The sequence below is a fragment of the Lycorma delicatula genome, chromosome 4 (genome assembly GCF_047948215.1).
Source record: "Lycorma delicatula isolate Av1 chromosome 4, ASM4794821v1, whole genome shotgun sequence".
NCBI classification, from domain to species: Eukaryota; Metazoa; Arthropoda; class Insecta; order Hemiptera; family Fulgoridae; genus Lycorma; species Lycorma delicatula.
In genome coordinates, this window is record NC_134458.1 from 146,797,137 (window position 1) to 146,814,343 (window position 17,207).

Consider the following 17,207-nt stretch of genomic DNA (forward strand, 5'->3'; position numbering starts at 1 on the left):
TCAACATTTATGGCTTATAAGAAGCTGAAAGGTGTACTGTACTGTTGAGTAGTCGTCCCCGTCCTTGTTATTTCTGTATTTTATAATTTATGAAAAGGAGTGAACCAGGAGTTGTAATCTAGTGTAACTCGTTTTTATTCAAAGAGTTCAAACACTTTGGTCAATGACCCTAGAAAATGCATCGAATCAAAAGTAGTTATAAATACATACTTTTTTGCCATTGTAGGGAAATTTCGAATTTTTCGTACCAAAATAGAGAGCCTAAATATAATGAATGGTTTAGGAATAGTGATATCGAAAGAGCCAATTCTTTAAAATTGAAAAGCTATTTGTATGTGCGCCGTCTCAGAAACAGCTTTGTTTACAAAGTTATTTTACTGATATTTAGTATTTATATTCAAGATTAATGTAAATAATTTATTATTAATGTATGAATAAAATAATTATAAGTTTCATTTTGAAGAATCGATAAAATACTTATTACACTTGCATATATTTCTGTCCAAAATATAATATTACCTCTTCGGGTTCCTCCCAAAGGTGAAAATGAATTTTCAAGATTCAAAAATGGACTATTATGATCATTGCTTCCTAACCGTATAGACTGATTTAATAAATTAAAAATTTTTATTATCCATTCATTTACATTTATGTTTTACCTTAAAACAAATTAAAAGAAAAAGAATATCTCTTTTTTATAAAATTAGATAACTAAACTATTTTCATCTAACTCAGCACAGTACAGGAATGTGAGACTGGGCTTATATTTGTAATTTTTAATAAATTATGATCAATTTAAAAAAATAATTTTAAGAACAGTCCATTTGCTGCATCTCCTGCCAAAAAGGTGTTCAAAATTGTAATTGCCTTCCAATTTAAGTAATCTCTCTTTTAATGATGTGAGTGTATGTAATTGATTATGTATCAATCTGAATAACATAATTTATGATCTACATTTCAAGTTTATTGTGTTAAATTAAATCATTTATTAAAATAATTAAATATGTAAGTAAATTATTTTGTTGGTTAGGTTACATAAAAGTGATGTCTTTCTTCAATCAAATCTTGCGTAACAGAATTTTATGGGATCAAATAAATTTCTATTTAAAAGAAATTTTTTCTTTAAAAAGAAAATTAGGTGTTTGTATTCAATCGTGAATAATCAGTCGTGCTATAAAACATAGTGTGGTTTAAAGATAAAGTTTATTGCAGTTATGTTGCTGAGATTTGATACAAGACAATGTTACTCTCAAAAATAGTATAGCCTTAACCAAGAATGAACAACATCCTATGCCAGGATAACTAAGGAAAATGAACAGTGAAGTAATTTTACATTGCCATCTTCAGTAATCTGAATATACTGTTGAGTATCAGAATGCCAGGATCACTGAAATACAAGTGATACTCAGCCCTAAAAGTGACACTTGTCACAGATATTGGTAGTATGGTGGACATCATTACTCTCAGCGAAAAATTCTTTATTAGTACCACTTGTTAAATTAAATTCTTTACATGCATCACAAATCTACATGTGACATAAGAAAGATGGGAGAGGTAGTTCAGAACAATAAAATAAGTAGTATCCCATTTGTTGAGAAACAATGCATTATGTTGCATGATACCGACATTTTATGTAATAGGAAAATGTACAACTGTAAAAAAACTAATCTGATATTTATTTTATGGCATTATATTGTCTATATATTACTCATTTTTTAAATAAAGTGTTGTATTATCAACGCAAAGTTACCATAAATTCATAATTTTATTGGTTATAATATATTCCAAATCTTATGTAACAGATTTTTAGAACAATTCATAACAAGAATAAAAATGAAGATTTATTTTTTACTATTTAAATTCTCCCAGATGAATAAAATGTAAATTAATCTTGGTTGCCTTGTTGTATTTTATATAATTATAGCAAAATCTGCTGATTTTTGAAGTTAAAGCTCTAAGGTTTGAATCCTTGTAAGGCTAGCCGCTGTTATGTGGATTTGAATGTTAGACTGTGGATACCGGTATTCTTTGATGGTTGAGTTTCAATTAACCACATGTCTTAGGAGTGGCCAACCTGAGTCTGTTCAAGACCACATGTTTACCCTGGTACATTTACACATACACTGCAGTAGTTGGATTTTCCTATAAAATACCCTCGCACCTGGACCTGGCAGTAGGTAGAAAACTGGTTGGAGAAAAAAATAAATGTAAATTCTACTTATTTCATAAAGGATTTTTTTTATTTGCCCTATTTTCAGTAACACTCTTACTTTACAGGTGATATTTAACAGTGCCAAATTGGTTTTGTTGGAGAAAACATGTAATTCCACAACCCATTTAATATTACATTGTAGAGTTTGCCTTTTCATGTTGTCTAATGATCTAGGATCATTATTATGATCCTTGTTCTCATGGTTGTTTTTATCTTTGTCATTCTGATGTCAACAACGGTTTACAGATAAAGTGTGTTTAGATACTATTATTTTCTATATGAACAATTTATTACAATTAATGTTAAGTCAAAAGAATTATGATAAATTTTGTTTTCAGTTCTGTCTCGCCGCTTAATTCATTAACAAATAATAATAATTATTATGTAACTAGAATAGTTAGATACCAGTTATATAATGACTAATTAAATAATAAAATTATATATGATAGAAAAGTAAAATGGATTATCAGTTAAAACTTTGACATGATATTTTTTTTATGAGTCTTCTATAATTAATATTGTGGGAATATTAAAACAAAATTATTGATAATTTCTAATAACTTTATACTATAAAATTCTTATAGAAAAGGATAAATTGATTTCTTGCTTTATATTATCTCTTGTAAACTTTTGTATGATTGTGATTTATGTTAACCAACTGAGATAAAAGTAACATTAATCAGTGTTGATTACTCTAAGAGTAATGATGTTTATTTACAACCAGTTTGTGTGGTGATCAGAATAAGGATGTCACTTGTAAGGTTAAATGCTATTTGCATTTCTGAAGACAAGGTACTTGCCTTCAGAAATATATATATTCAGATGAGTGAATAAATTACTTGTATGCTTACATATTGCAGAAAGCTTAGTATTATATGCTTGTTATTCTTGGAAATACAAAGTTCATTCAGTAATTAAAGTCTCAATTAGGTGTGGAGTTGTTAAGAGAGTTATCATACTTTCAGAACAGTAAGTTGATAACCATGTGATAACTTTTGATCAGCTGTTTGAGTAAAAGTATTTTGTTTATTACCTGAAAATGTCATTTTACTATGGTGAGTCCTCTTGAAGTTTGCAGATTAATTTAACAGCATGTAGTGATCGTTTTTTGCTTTCTGAAGTGAAAAACCAGTTAACATTTACTCTTGTATAACCATATAATACAAACAAAGTTGTTTGAATTGCACAAATTTTACAAAATCATGATGACAATCTTTTGGGATGCAAAAGGCCTTTTTTCCATCAATTTTCTTGAGGATCAGCAAACAATAAGCAGCACATACTACTGTGACTTGCTTATCAACAAACTGAAGCCAGCAGCATAGAAAAACACCCTGGATTTCAGCGCAACATTCTGCTTCACAATAAAGCCCAGTCTCATCTCAAACGACTAAGATAACTTGAAAAATTGCATGGGGAAGTGCTACCTTACACCCCACACAGTCCTGCCTTGACCTCATCGGATTCCCACTTGTTCAGTCCACCCAAGGAGGTGCTACATATTAAGAAGTTTAATGGTAATAATGATGTCAAAGAAAATTTGCTAAATTGGCTACAATGTCAAGACAAAGATTACTTTGCAGCAGGTTTAAATAAGCTGATTCAGTGGTGGAATAGGTGTATTAATGTTGCTGAAGATTATATTGAAAAGTGAAAAAAGTATTACATTGATTGAATGAACCATTTTAGCTCCAGAGCAATATGTGTTTTTAATTATTATTGAATGACCTTAGTAGTTATGCAGTTTTCATGAATGACTATGTTTTGTATTAAATTGCTTGCACCTGCTATTTTCTTCTTCTTCTTCTTCTTCTTCTTCTTCTTTGATCCCTTAATGAACATGTGACCAAGAGTGGGCTCAGAGCCAGTACGTTGTTATGGGTGCCGCTGGAGAACAAACATGATATTTTTCAATTGTTTCTGGACAGTAGCTGCAAGTTTTGCGTCAGCTAAATTTAGTCTCTGGTGTTTTAGGTTGTCCTCAATTTGCTTGAATCATATTTTCTTTGGTGCACTTCATTGGATCTTCCACTGTACAGGTTGTTGTCTCCATAGGAAACAGTATGGAAGTCGGTATTCATGCATTCGGCATACGTGCCCAAACCAACCACAGCTTGTGCTTTTGTATTTTCAATTGTAGGTTGTCCATTATATCTGAGCCTGATTATGTGATTTTACAAACGATCATACAGTGTTTCACCTAGTATTCACCATAGGCATCATGTTTGAAACACCTCGAATTTGTTTAGGACTTCTTTCAGTAGTGTCCAGGTTTCTGATCCATATAACCTGCTATTTTATGGCATCGCATGTATAAGTTATAATTGATATATAATTGTTAAAACAGAACATTTGTATGTACTTGACACATTAATCGTCAATAATTTCATGAATACTTTCATACACTTGACAATTTGTTTTTCATTATTTAAACAGGAGATTTCTGTTACCATATTATCTAGGTTATTTTGTTGCAAAAAGGTGAACATTTTTTCTTATGAGCTTCAGTTGTAAACAAGATCACTTTGAATCCAGATTTCTTGTCAACAGATTTTGCTGTATTTGTTTAAAAGTAAAACTTAACAGTTTCATGAAAATAATTTATTTTAATATATATGTTTGATTAGAATACATAATTATTTATGAAAAAATAAATTGTATTGCATGTGAAGTTTAAATACAGTAATGGTAGAGTTGTTTCATATGACAATGAAATGTTATGTTATAAAAAAAAACTTTGCATTACTTGCCTTGGGGCTTATAGTAGCAGAGGTCATATAAATATTGCTAATTCTACAATTACTGTGATGATTTCATTAAATAATCCTTCCTTTGACCATACTGTGTTATTCATAATGTATTATACTTCCACTTTTTATCTATGATTGCTTTTATTGTCTTTTTTTTTTAATTTTGTGTATTGTTTTCTTTAGCTTTTTTTTTTCTTTTACTTTAATGAATTTGTTTAGAAAAATCTTATAAAAATTTATAAAAATCACCTTATAAATATCTCAAATAAAATAGTGAGATTTTTTTGAAGGCCAACTAACTATGCAAAACTTAAGAAATTAATTTTTTTGTAATATTTCATGAAAATCTGACAAGTCAATTCTAAGTTATTTAATTTTAAGTTCAGCTGCATATATTATTTAATTTCAGAGTGAATATGTTATTTCAACTTTTCCAGAAGAAGACTGTAAATCTCACTTGTAAAGAACTTTATATCACCTGCATTTTGGTCAGTTTGACATGTTGATACGCACAATATAAGTGGGTTTGTGAAAAAAAATACCACTTTACTATTCATTTCTTTTTTAGTAAGCTTGACATGGATTACTTCTGAAAATAGCTTTGCTGATTTCAGCAATGATTTGTGTTCCACGTCAGATTTGACATGTAACCACAGTTGCAAAGAAATTCTGTAGAGTACCATGTATGATGGTTGTTTTGAAATGGTAAACTTCCATTTTATCTTGTTTAATTTCTCAATAGTCATCTTACACCGTCTCCTGCCTAATTACTAAAGAAGACAATGTCTTAAAACTGTTGTGACAAATCCAAAATATTTGATGTTGCCAAGTAACAGAGTAAGTAGACAGGGTTCCAACTGAGCTAGTTATAAAAATGCTACTACATCGCAGCCTAGCATAGATGTTATATTATACTATAGCATTACTAAAGCAGAATCTTACGTTCTTGGCTTTTTATCTTAAATTTACACAGTATTAAATTATGTAAAATAAAATATAATTAATTTAATAATTAAGATTCATCAAATATTTTGTTTCATTACCAAATTACTTAATGTTTATAAATAATATAACTATTCAATATAATATGTATTAAGAAAAATTGTAAAACTAGATACTGAAAATTTTAAGATAAGACTGTACAAGATAAATAAAAATTAAACAATCCAAAATTAAGTAATTTTTTTTATCATTTACTAATTTTATGCAGTAACTAAAATTAGAAACTATTTGATGTACGATGAATTGAATAAAATAAATAGGCTAAATAATATTTGGTATGTCGTATCATTTAGATGGTTATCTATAATAATATAAAACTAACCTTGATTAAATCACACTCACACACACATGCACTTTATATATATATATATATATATATATATGTGTGTGTGTGTGTGTGTGTGTGTGTGTGTGTGTGTGTGTGTGTGTGTGCGTGCGTGTGTGTGTAAACATTTAATATGTAATATGTGTATGCAAATATTACATAGAATATAATGATTCAGTAATAATAATAATAACCAATAACAAATAATATTGATAATACTGTAATGTTTCAATAATTTTCCCTCTATTCTTTAAGTAAATAAAAAATATAAAGACATGCAAGTTGAACAAAAAATAACAATTGGTAAAATAAAAACACTGCTGTTAATAAAAATATGAGGTTAGCTGTTATTGGATGAAATGTAAAAAATAAAATTTATTCTTCTGTAACCTGCTTGCTACCTTCTTATGTAACTTTTAATTTATGTGTTTAACATTGTTGATATAGGTTAAATATTAATTATACTGTATTACTTTCTACATTACTGAGTGGTCGCTTATATCTCATTATACCAGATAAGTGACATTTTTGAGCAACTTGTTTTTGTGGTATAAATAACTCAGTTATTTTGCATTATACTTTTACTTATTATGTAAAAATGTTTCAACTAGGTAAATTACAGATATATATTCGTATTTTGAATCTGTAACAGTTCACAGCTACTAAACTGTTTTTACTTTTTTATTTTAATGAAAAATAAATGTTTTAGCATATGAATAACTGAACTATAATTCAAATTTAAAACCTTTTGGATTGTAGTTTAGCAGTTGGTTTTGTTCATTCTTAGATTGAACAGTCCTGAGGTAATGCCATTTATTGAATCAGTTGACTAAAGTGTTCCAATAAAAATTTGATGTTATGTAATTTGAGTGTACAATGTGTGTACTATCACAGAACAGTTAATTGATGACTAACAACATTAATCAATAACCAACATAGGTGAAATTATTAATAATACTTAGTTTATTAAATCTATTTAGTTCTATTCATGATCCACTCTTTCCACATAAATTATGAATAAGCACTTTTTTAACTTCACATCTCATCCTCTAAGTATTAGATGTATACAACTGCTTATTTTTGTAGTTTAATCTATTACTTTGTTAATAAATGTATAATTAATATTTTATGTGTGTAAAATAAAAATCAATTTTAGTATATTATAATTAATACCCATATTTTATTATTGCATCTTATCTTCATAAATAAATAGATATTTTTGTACAAACAGAATTTTTTAAATTAACTAAAACATCATAAACTCATCATTAATAACCTACGCAGGGGATCCACTAATTTAAAAATTGTGAATCGTATTAAGATAGTTTTCCTTCAAACTGGGCATTAGGTAAGAAGTAAATTTCATCTTCTTACAAACTGATGGTTCTGGATTACCCAGAATATCTCTGGTGTAGCATTAACAGAATTGAAGGATGTGAAGTAAGATAAAATGACTAAGGCATGTTCAATGAAGAGGTTCCCATACATCACATATGTTAAATAATATTAGATGCTATTTAAATCATATTGTTTTCATTTATTATGACTAATGACCGTAGTACTATATGGCACTTTAAATATGTAAATTAAAATAAGTAGCAACATTTTTTATTATAGATTGTTTTATCCTAAAAGCTGAGTGATCAAAAGTTTTCCTAATTTTTTATGAATACTACCTGGAAGTACAATACCAACTCGTTTTTTTATGGTGTAATTTGGTTTATCAATGAAATATCATCACCTAACTATTTGTTTTCCAAATAGATGATTTTAAATATTTTCCTCGCAGATTTTAATGTCATGTTATTCTTAATTCTACTGTTTTTTATTTGTTCAGTGATTCAGATTGTTATTAATTTTAAAATATTTTATCATTAATTTTTATATTTCTGTTGCAGGCTTATGAACGGAGGTTTCCATCATGTCCTCTTATTCCAGTTGTTATAGGCTGTGATATTATTTCCGATTGTACAAGCCCTGATGGTGCATTAAGGGTTACAGAACGTAGATGCAAGTTAAGTGTGGATGCACCATATTTGCTCAAAAAGGTATATAATGTGTAATTTTCATCAATGTTTATTAATGTATATTTGTAGTCGAGAGTGTTATTAATTATGTTTGTTTATTCATTACATTACTGTTGTTACCCTCTCAGTTGTACATTCATATTGTATTGTTACCATTGTTCACATGTCAGCAGAACGTATCAGCATAACTGTTCCTTTGTGACATATTTATTATAAAGATCATTCTTCCTTATTTTGTAGGATGTGCACTCTACGTTTTCAAGCTTTCATTATTTCCTTGATATTTCTCTCTTGTCACTTGTATTTCTTTTTGTGACTGTTCTCTGGTAACTGTCACAACTTGTTCTGTATAATCAATGTTCACGGTTCCTCTTTGAAAGTTAAGAACTTAAACAACCTTAGATTCTGTTTTTGTTTTTAACATAAATTAATTTTTGTATTAACATTATTATGCAACCATTTTATTTTTTTACTTTTATATATTCTTTCAGTGTCAATTTATAATAATTGTTGCAAACGTTTTTTGGCTCCAAGTAATCACTGCAGTTTAAATTCTGAAATTCCTGTACTGGCTTAGCTGTTTAGATTGCAGTGCTCATATAACGATTCTGAATAATCTAATTTTAACTTTATACAAACATATAAGTTTTATATAAAATATAAATATTAGTTTATACTATATTAGTTTTATATAAACATGGGTGAATTTTATCCAATTAGAGGTAGTCTCTTTAGTTTGATTGTTCCCTTCATTTTCCTTATTCCTTGGATAAGTGCTGTGGATGTTGAGTAAGACAACCTGGTCCCATATCTGGCAAGGTGCTGGCACATTCTGGTTACCAGTAAGTAGAACAGCTGTTATTGGAGCTTAGTGGAGCACAACCTGGTGTAGAACCAGATATAAAGAAATATGCAAATTTCTGTCAAAGGGTAGTTAGAAAAGGAAAAAAATTACCGAAGAGATGATCATGTTCTTTGGGTGTGTGCTCATTTCTTTGCAAGATGAGCTAAGAATTACGGAATTAACTTCCTCAGAAAGAATGAAAAGTGGATGTTCTTGAAGGAATTGGATATTTTATATAATGGAAGCAAAATTTACTTGATATTTACATTTATTTTAATGATTCATTGAAACTGATAATAATGTAGAATAGTGATTAAATCTTTTGTCAATTGATTTTATAATATATGCAATTTTAAGTATAATTTAGTAAAAGATTTCTTTTTTATAAATTAAATGTAAATAAGGTGAGTAAAAATAAAAATAAAATTAGTGAATAAGGTAACATCAGTTCTTTAATTATTATTTTAAAAACTTAGATTGTTTAGATTCTGAATAAGATAGTAAATTGCATTCCCTTAAATTCCTAATAGTTTTACGGCACTTAAAATGTGCCAGAGAGAAATAGCTTAGAAAATAAATAATTCAAAGTAAATAGTAGTAAATATCTTTGAATATAATTGTGTTCAATTAATTAATAAATTAACTAATTCCTGTAGGTCATTGAAGCCAAACAACACTGAATGCTGGAAGAATTTTTCACTTATTAACTAAAATACCCTAATAATCCATAAAAACAAAAGCAGAATAATACGCATAAAAAATTTACTATATTATTTTTAAAATGAACAACATAATTATTACTATTAAACAGTTTACTTGAGTACACTTATATTATTAAATGGTTTAAGATTGTTAAAAGTAATCTTATTCTAAAAATATCTTTATTGTTGTTGTTGACGTCTGTAAATTACTAAATATTGTTTTGTAAGTTTTGTTGGTTGATTTAACATGAAACGTCTGTCTTTTTAAAATGTATTGTATTGATTTAGTATATAACAGTTCGGTTTTTTGTTGCTGTTTTCTTTAACCTTGTTTTATTATTAAAACAAGTGAATTTTATCTTAAGATATTTATATACAATTTTTGTTATTATTTGATCTTTCCAACATATTTGACTCGTTATTGACCTGAAATATGTTTTTAAATTCAAAATAATTTTTAAAATTTCATACATTATTTCAAGTATTATATCAGAATCAGAAATAAGTTGTAAATAATGTTTGTGTGTGTGTGTGATTTTTTTGTAATAAATATTTACAAGAAAAACTTTATTTAGTTTGAAAATATTTAGTTTGAAAATATTTAGTTATTGAAAACCATCATTAGGAGTTAAAATACTTTTACATTCATGACTGTTTGCATTCTAACAGTATACTCTTATTTTATTTTAATTTTTTTAACTCCTGATGCTGGTTTTGAAATAAACTGAAAGATCTCGAGTCGCACTTAATTTGCTGGTAAGTTGGAGTTTCATTTTTTAATAATTGTTTACTTTAACCGTGTAAATAAATAAAGTTATTTTACAGAATAGTGTTATTCAATATTTTAACTTGCTTATTTTCCCCCCAAATATAATATTAAGTGCTTTTAGAATTTCTAACTCTAAACTTAATAAGAAAAAGTTAAGGTATCTTCTAATGTTGTGATATGATTTGTTGTGAAAATAACCCGCTTGAGTGTATGATTTTGAATAACTACATCTTAGCTACTTATAATGAACAATATGCTAAATAAACCTCTTTTTATTTACATTCTCTGGTTTATTTTACCGTATTTAACTATTCGGCTTCTGTTTTTTTATCAGTTACATTTTATTTGTACATTTATGTTCTTTTTTTTGTTGAAACTGTATAATTAAAATAAACTACTTGTTTATTCCTGATTTTACTACATCGTATTTATATTTGTTAGTCAGGAATGTAGAATGCATAGCATGTGTTCACTTAATGTACCGATATACAGTATGGTGTTGCAGTTAACTGTATTATAAAATTATTTACTGTGTTATTAAATGCCGATTAAGAAAATAATTATCATTATTACTCATGTATGATTTATTAATGAAATATGTGTCGGGTATTATAAAATATTATACACACCAATTCTCTATTCATTTTTTTTTTTTAGTTATTAATCTAGTGACCTAATGAAGTTTTATTTTTCGATTCTATAATAGAATTATCGCAGTTTTATGCAACTGATGATTAATTTTCGCGTGGAGTTTATTGATAATCTTACGTTGTATTCTTCGTAAACTGTAGTTTGTTTCCTTGTATAATACTTGATATTTTTGTATTCTTCATTTTTCTTATTTTTTGTTAAATTGATATGCTAAAAAATCCTTTCTAAACCTTATATTTTACGAGAATTTGTATATATATAATCATCAAGATCAGAATCTGTATGAATGTACCGGTAAACGTGTAGTCTAGAACAGACTAAGGCCGACAATTCCTGAGACGTGTGGTTAATTGAATCCCGACCACCGTAGAATACTGGTATCCACAATCTAGTACGAAAAAACCTGTCTTAATGAAAAAAAAATTATCTGGCTCTTATAAATTTGACCGAAAAATGCTATTTATAAAATTCTAACTCTTAACAACTGAAATGGAACCTGTTTTCATATTATTCCTTTACTAAAACGAAATTAATTTTTCTATTAATACAAAATTTAAATTAAAATTTACTGCTTCATAATGATTTCAGTCAATATATAATTTTATTTTAATTTATTAATCCAAACAGATATTTTTTTTAGTCATCATTATTTTATAAGATTTAATATGTGGTATCCACATATTTTTAGAATTATTTTACATTGTTAGGAAAATACTTGTTCTATAAAATAACTGAATTTTTTTATTAGTAATATAAGAAGCGCAAAATATAAAACATATTGATTGGTAATGAAAATGCGGTTGAAGTTTCAAAACATTAATTTAAAAAAAATGTAAAAATTACTCTTTATAATTTTTTTGTTTATTAAAGGTAATCTATCCGTTTTAATTCTATAGAATTTTCTGTTTACCTCGAATTAGTTTTACATAAAATTTCAATATCCGAGATTTCTTTGGTTTGGTAAATGCCCGATCAATATTCGATTTCTTCTCACACATGGTCTATCGTCGCTACTGATATGGATGAAATTACTTCCTCACAGTTCTTTCATTTACATAAATGGGAGAACTGAGAAAGCATTCGCATAATTTACATGAATATCCAATGTTTCGTGCTTAACCTTAAATTGAGATTTTTTAGATAACGATTCCATAATTAGTTCAAATGCACGACGCAAAAAAAGCGCGAAAAGATGAACCTGACGTTTGAGACTCAGTAATTTTTTTATTTTTTTCTCAAAACGCTTCAAATTTTGGGAAAAAATAGCTCTAGTGTTGTCCAAAAAGTACCCCCGAGCTGGACGCTGTTAGTTAATTTGTTATTGCAAAAACTCGGAACTGTCCATAACTTTTGAGCATACAGGGATTTCTGGGTTTACTTGAGCTAAATTGAACGAAGAAGCAAAATGTGAATTTAAAAAAATAAAATATTTTGTAGCTGATTTTTTATATTTTATTAATTTTTATAAAATTTTGCAGTATTCTAAAATACTGCGAAAAATGCATGTATTCAAATGATTGCAAATCAACTGATTCCTTTAATTTAAGCTTTGAAAGACTTCAATCTGTTAAGGGGTTTCCGAGATATTTGCAATAATGTGTTTTTTATTGCAGAATTCATATATCTCCGAAGCTAATTAAAATTAAGAGCTGAAATTTGGAGGAATGATTAAGGAGTTTTTAAACATTGATCTGATGTGTATTTCAAATTTTTTAGTGCGAATTGTCCAAGAAACAGCGAACCGACCGCGCTATCGAGTTTTCATTTTTAGGTAGCGCGGCGTCGTATGCTTCACATCACTCGAGCGCTCGCAAATCAAGTCACCACGGTGCTTCAAACCGTCGCGGTGGTTGATGTCTTTGGTTCTAACCATAATTTTCCATTAAAATTTTAATAAACAGTTACACATTAACATAATTGACTGATATAATTTTTTTTCAAATAAATTTAATTAATTAATGATTTATTAAAGTATTTAGAAGAAGGACTTTGAAAGAGAGTGAGAGAGGAAGCAACATGTTTAATAGCACTTTTTAAAAGAGTTTAAGAACTGAAAAACAAGATTAGTTTCAGGAGACGATCAGAGCTTATGTTACTTTCGGCTGATACAGGATTTTTTTACCAACGTACTGTTAAAAAAAATATTTTTTTTTAAATATTGGGAGATTTTATGAGTTTTAATTTTTTAGAGATTATGTTTTAAATTTTATTTGCTTAAATTAGTTTCATTGTAAGTAATTCTGAAGACTTTATCTGTGGAAAATGACGTAATAAAGTTTATTAAGGGAATTTTAACCTCCTAAAATGTTTATATATCCTTTCTTCAGCTTATATAAATAAATTAATTAAATTTTATAAAAATTCATAAAGTTAATTTGTGTGTTACGTGTAACAAACAAACAGACATAAAACTGATTAGATTGTCATTATTACTCATGAAGCGGGTAAAATATAAAATTAATTAATTTTGCAGAATTATTTTGTTAATTGATTTTATAAGTAATGACTAATAGCAGTGGATGTTTAAATCGTGTAAAATTATAATCACATATTTGAAATAAGTGATTATGATATGTTTTTTTTTTTTTAGATTTTTGTGTAGTTTTCTTATTATTACTGAATCATTTATTATATTAAGTTATCTTCATATATCAACCTTCACAGCGGAGTTATAGTAACTATGTCTTTCAGTCAGAAATTGTTGGGTTTGAATTCAAGTCAGATATTTTATCACGCGCTATAAAATTTATCTCTGTAGCCTATAGTTGCTTAAAGGATAGAATTACGTATCCTAATTGCGTGAGCGAAATAAGCATGGTGCCACACACCACATGCTTCGTGTCCCACCGCTCACTTGTCATATATTCTAAAATGGGTAGGCGCACCCCGTCAGCTACCAAAATATGTATGACATTCAATAAATTAAATTATTAAACAAATTAAGACAGCAATTCGCTGCTACGACTAGGTCGCTGAATGCCAGCAAGTACCTGTCCACCAATATTAGGCGCTTGGAGCTTTAATTGGCTGATGGCCAGCCATAACTCTCGGTTAGCTTCCCACAGCAGTGAGATAGGAGTCTTTCCCTTAAATAAACTACTGATGCCGGTTGAACAAAGCAACAGCATCAAGGAGCACCCACACGGTCTGACAATTCGGCTCACACCACATTCACTCGCCGCATATGAGTGGCCAATTTTCCCCTTGACCTCTAAGTTCCAGAGTGGCCTGAGTTCTGGCCCCCCCAAGAGCTGGGCAGTCGAACATCATATGTTCGTTCGACTGGACCTCCCCGCAGACGCACAGCTCATCAGCTGCCAGGCGGAAACAAATATTGGTTCACGTTCGCGTGGTTGGAGAGCATCTGTTACCCTTAAAAACGAAGGAAAGGCATACCATCCCCCCAAGTCCTGTATAAATCTATACAAGGATCTTCCCTTAGTCGTGATGTGCCATTCTTGCTGCCATGCATCCATCGCGAGGCTGTAAAGCCTCCTCAGGCGGGAGATAGGCAACTGAACGAAATTTAGAACCATTGCATTGTGATCACCGTTCCGCTCCGGTGAGGCCCGGCTCGAAACCGCATCCTAAATACCCTGCCTCTTCGCAACTTCCACATGGCCGCCCGAACTTTCACCATTAAATCGATTGGGAGAGCCTTTCCCAATACGGTGGTAGCCTCGTAGGAGGTGGTTTTAAAAACTCCACTGCATACTGTTAATGCTCTGCGCTGGGCACTCCTTAAATTCTGAATAAGTGCTCTATTTCTGTCCAACCTATGCGTACAAACGGACGCAGCATAAGAGGCCAATTTTAAAAGACACCTCGTTACACCATGAACTAATGACGGCCTGACAGCCCGTAATCCTTCCGATTAATTCTCATAAGCTTGTGCATCACAGAGAGCGTCCGCCGCTACTTGCCTAATGTGATTGGTAAACAGCAACTTCTCATCAAACAAAACACTTAGGTACTTATGAACTCTAACTCGGCTGATCACACAGCCTTTATACTTAATGTGGGGATTACGACTGTACGATAATTTGTCTGCATCCTTAAGAAGCATAAACTTCGTCTTGGGCACAGAAATCTTTAAATTTTGCATGGCCATCCAGCCCTCCGCAGTTGAAAAGGCCGCCTGCGCCCGGTCTTTTAGCTGCGGCCGTGAATTACCACAAACTAATAGGAGACAGTCATCGGCGAAAGCATGGGCCGTGACCCCTTCTGGGAATGTCAGTCTCAGAAATCCGTCAAATACCAAGTTCCAGAGCAGGGGACCGAGAACGGAACCCTGCGGGCTTCCCCTGGTGACGGACTTTTCCACAGCCAAGTGCGCATCTCGAAACAGAGCCATACGGTTAGATGAATAGTCACGCACTACGGCCTGCAGGGCTACGGGAACATTGCGGCGTTCCAGCTCATAGAGGACAAAACTCCAACACAAGGAAGGAAATGCTGCCTCTATTTCAATAAAAATTGCCAAAACATATTTACAGTCGGCGCCTTCCACCTCAGCAAGAGCATTTAAGATGCAGTCCTTGGTGCCAACCCTTTCATGAAGCCATACTGGCCTCGATTTAGAAGTGAGTTCATATCGATGCTTTCCCAGACCCATTCCACAACCAGCCTTTCAAGCAACTTGCCGATTACCGGCAAGAGACTGATGGGTTGATAACTGCTGACTTCCCTCGGATCATTTCCTGATTTTAAGAGCACCTTCATCAAAGCCACTTTCCAACAAGTCAGAAAGCAACCTCAGCTTAGGCACCCCGAGAACAGCCTCTCGGTGCCTTTCAGTGGCTCTCTTATGACTGGCAGCAGATGATAGAAAATATCAGAGTCAAGTTGGTCAATCCCCGGTGCCTTTCTCAGTGCCATTCGAGAAACCATTTGGTCTATATCTACAAGTTCCACAGCCTGTACGCCAGGGAATGGTGTCTCACCCTCCCTAACGCCGACTTCTGCTTTACCCTCCGAAGCATCTGGAAATTGAGTATCCAGGAATGCCTGGTAAGTCACCACAGATGTTAAAGTGTGTTCATGACTCCAAACATGCATCAAACACTGGATAGCACATACAGCACATGTTACTTTGGCCAGTAACATGACTTCACGAGCTGCCAGGGGCTGCGTTGCAGCTCGCGCATGGAGTCTTGCCAAAACTTGAGTTTGGCTTCCTTGATGGCATAAACGTACTCATACCAGAGCAAGAGTAATATTCTGGTAATTTATTTAATGAATTCTAGTCACTCATTTGTCTTATTTCTGTGATATTGATTTAAATGATTATATTACTTGCAGACAATAGAGTCTATATCTATATCTCAATTTATGTAAGTTTATCATTCATAATTTACCATTCTGTTTATTGAATTTTGATGATAATTGTTAAGTTAATCTAGACATATATTAACGGTGCATGTTTAATATGTTTTATCACATTTTTATGTGAAAAGATAAAGTGACTTGACCTTTTCTGAGTACATTTGTATACTTATGTTAACAGACTTGTATTATCTATCCAACTTCATTAAAATAAGATGTTTGATTGATGTACTTCTCACCTGACCCCCTGTCACCTTTATATTAAAATATTAACGCCATGATGATAAACAGACTTGTACAGTGATATGCATACAAAATAACTTTTACATTTATGTTTAACAAAACTTGTGATGAATATTTGTACTAGTGATAACAAAATCATGAATAAAACATATAAAATAAATGTAACTTTATACTGTATTATTTATTTATTTTTTAACTGTTAAAAAACTATTTCAGAATTGCTCTTCATGATTAAATATAGATTACTTGTATTCATTTACTCTATGTCAGTAGGATGATTTTCAGTTTACATTAATTTTTTTTTTAATAGACAATTTTAAGTGATAAGAAAATCTGTAATAATGGTTCTGCTTTTTAG

General features: G+C 30.4%; 1 protein-coding gene across 2 annotated transcripts in view; it reads left to right on the forward strand.

Annotated features, from left to right (window-relative positions):
* The window catches only part of retm (real-time), a 272,784-nt gene that overhangs the window by 168,904 nt on the left and 86,673 nt on the right, over positions 1–17,207 (forward strand). For both annotated transcript variants that reach the window (XM_075364311.1, XM_075364312.1), the window contains exon 2: positions 8,188–8,337. In XM_075364311.1, the coding sequence (XP_075220426.1) occupies positions 8,188–8,337 (150 nt within the window). The remainder of the gene's footprint in view (positions 1–8,187; positions 8,338–17,207) is intronic.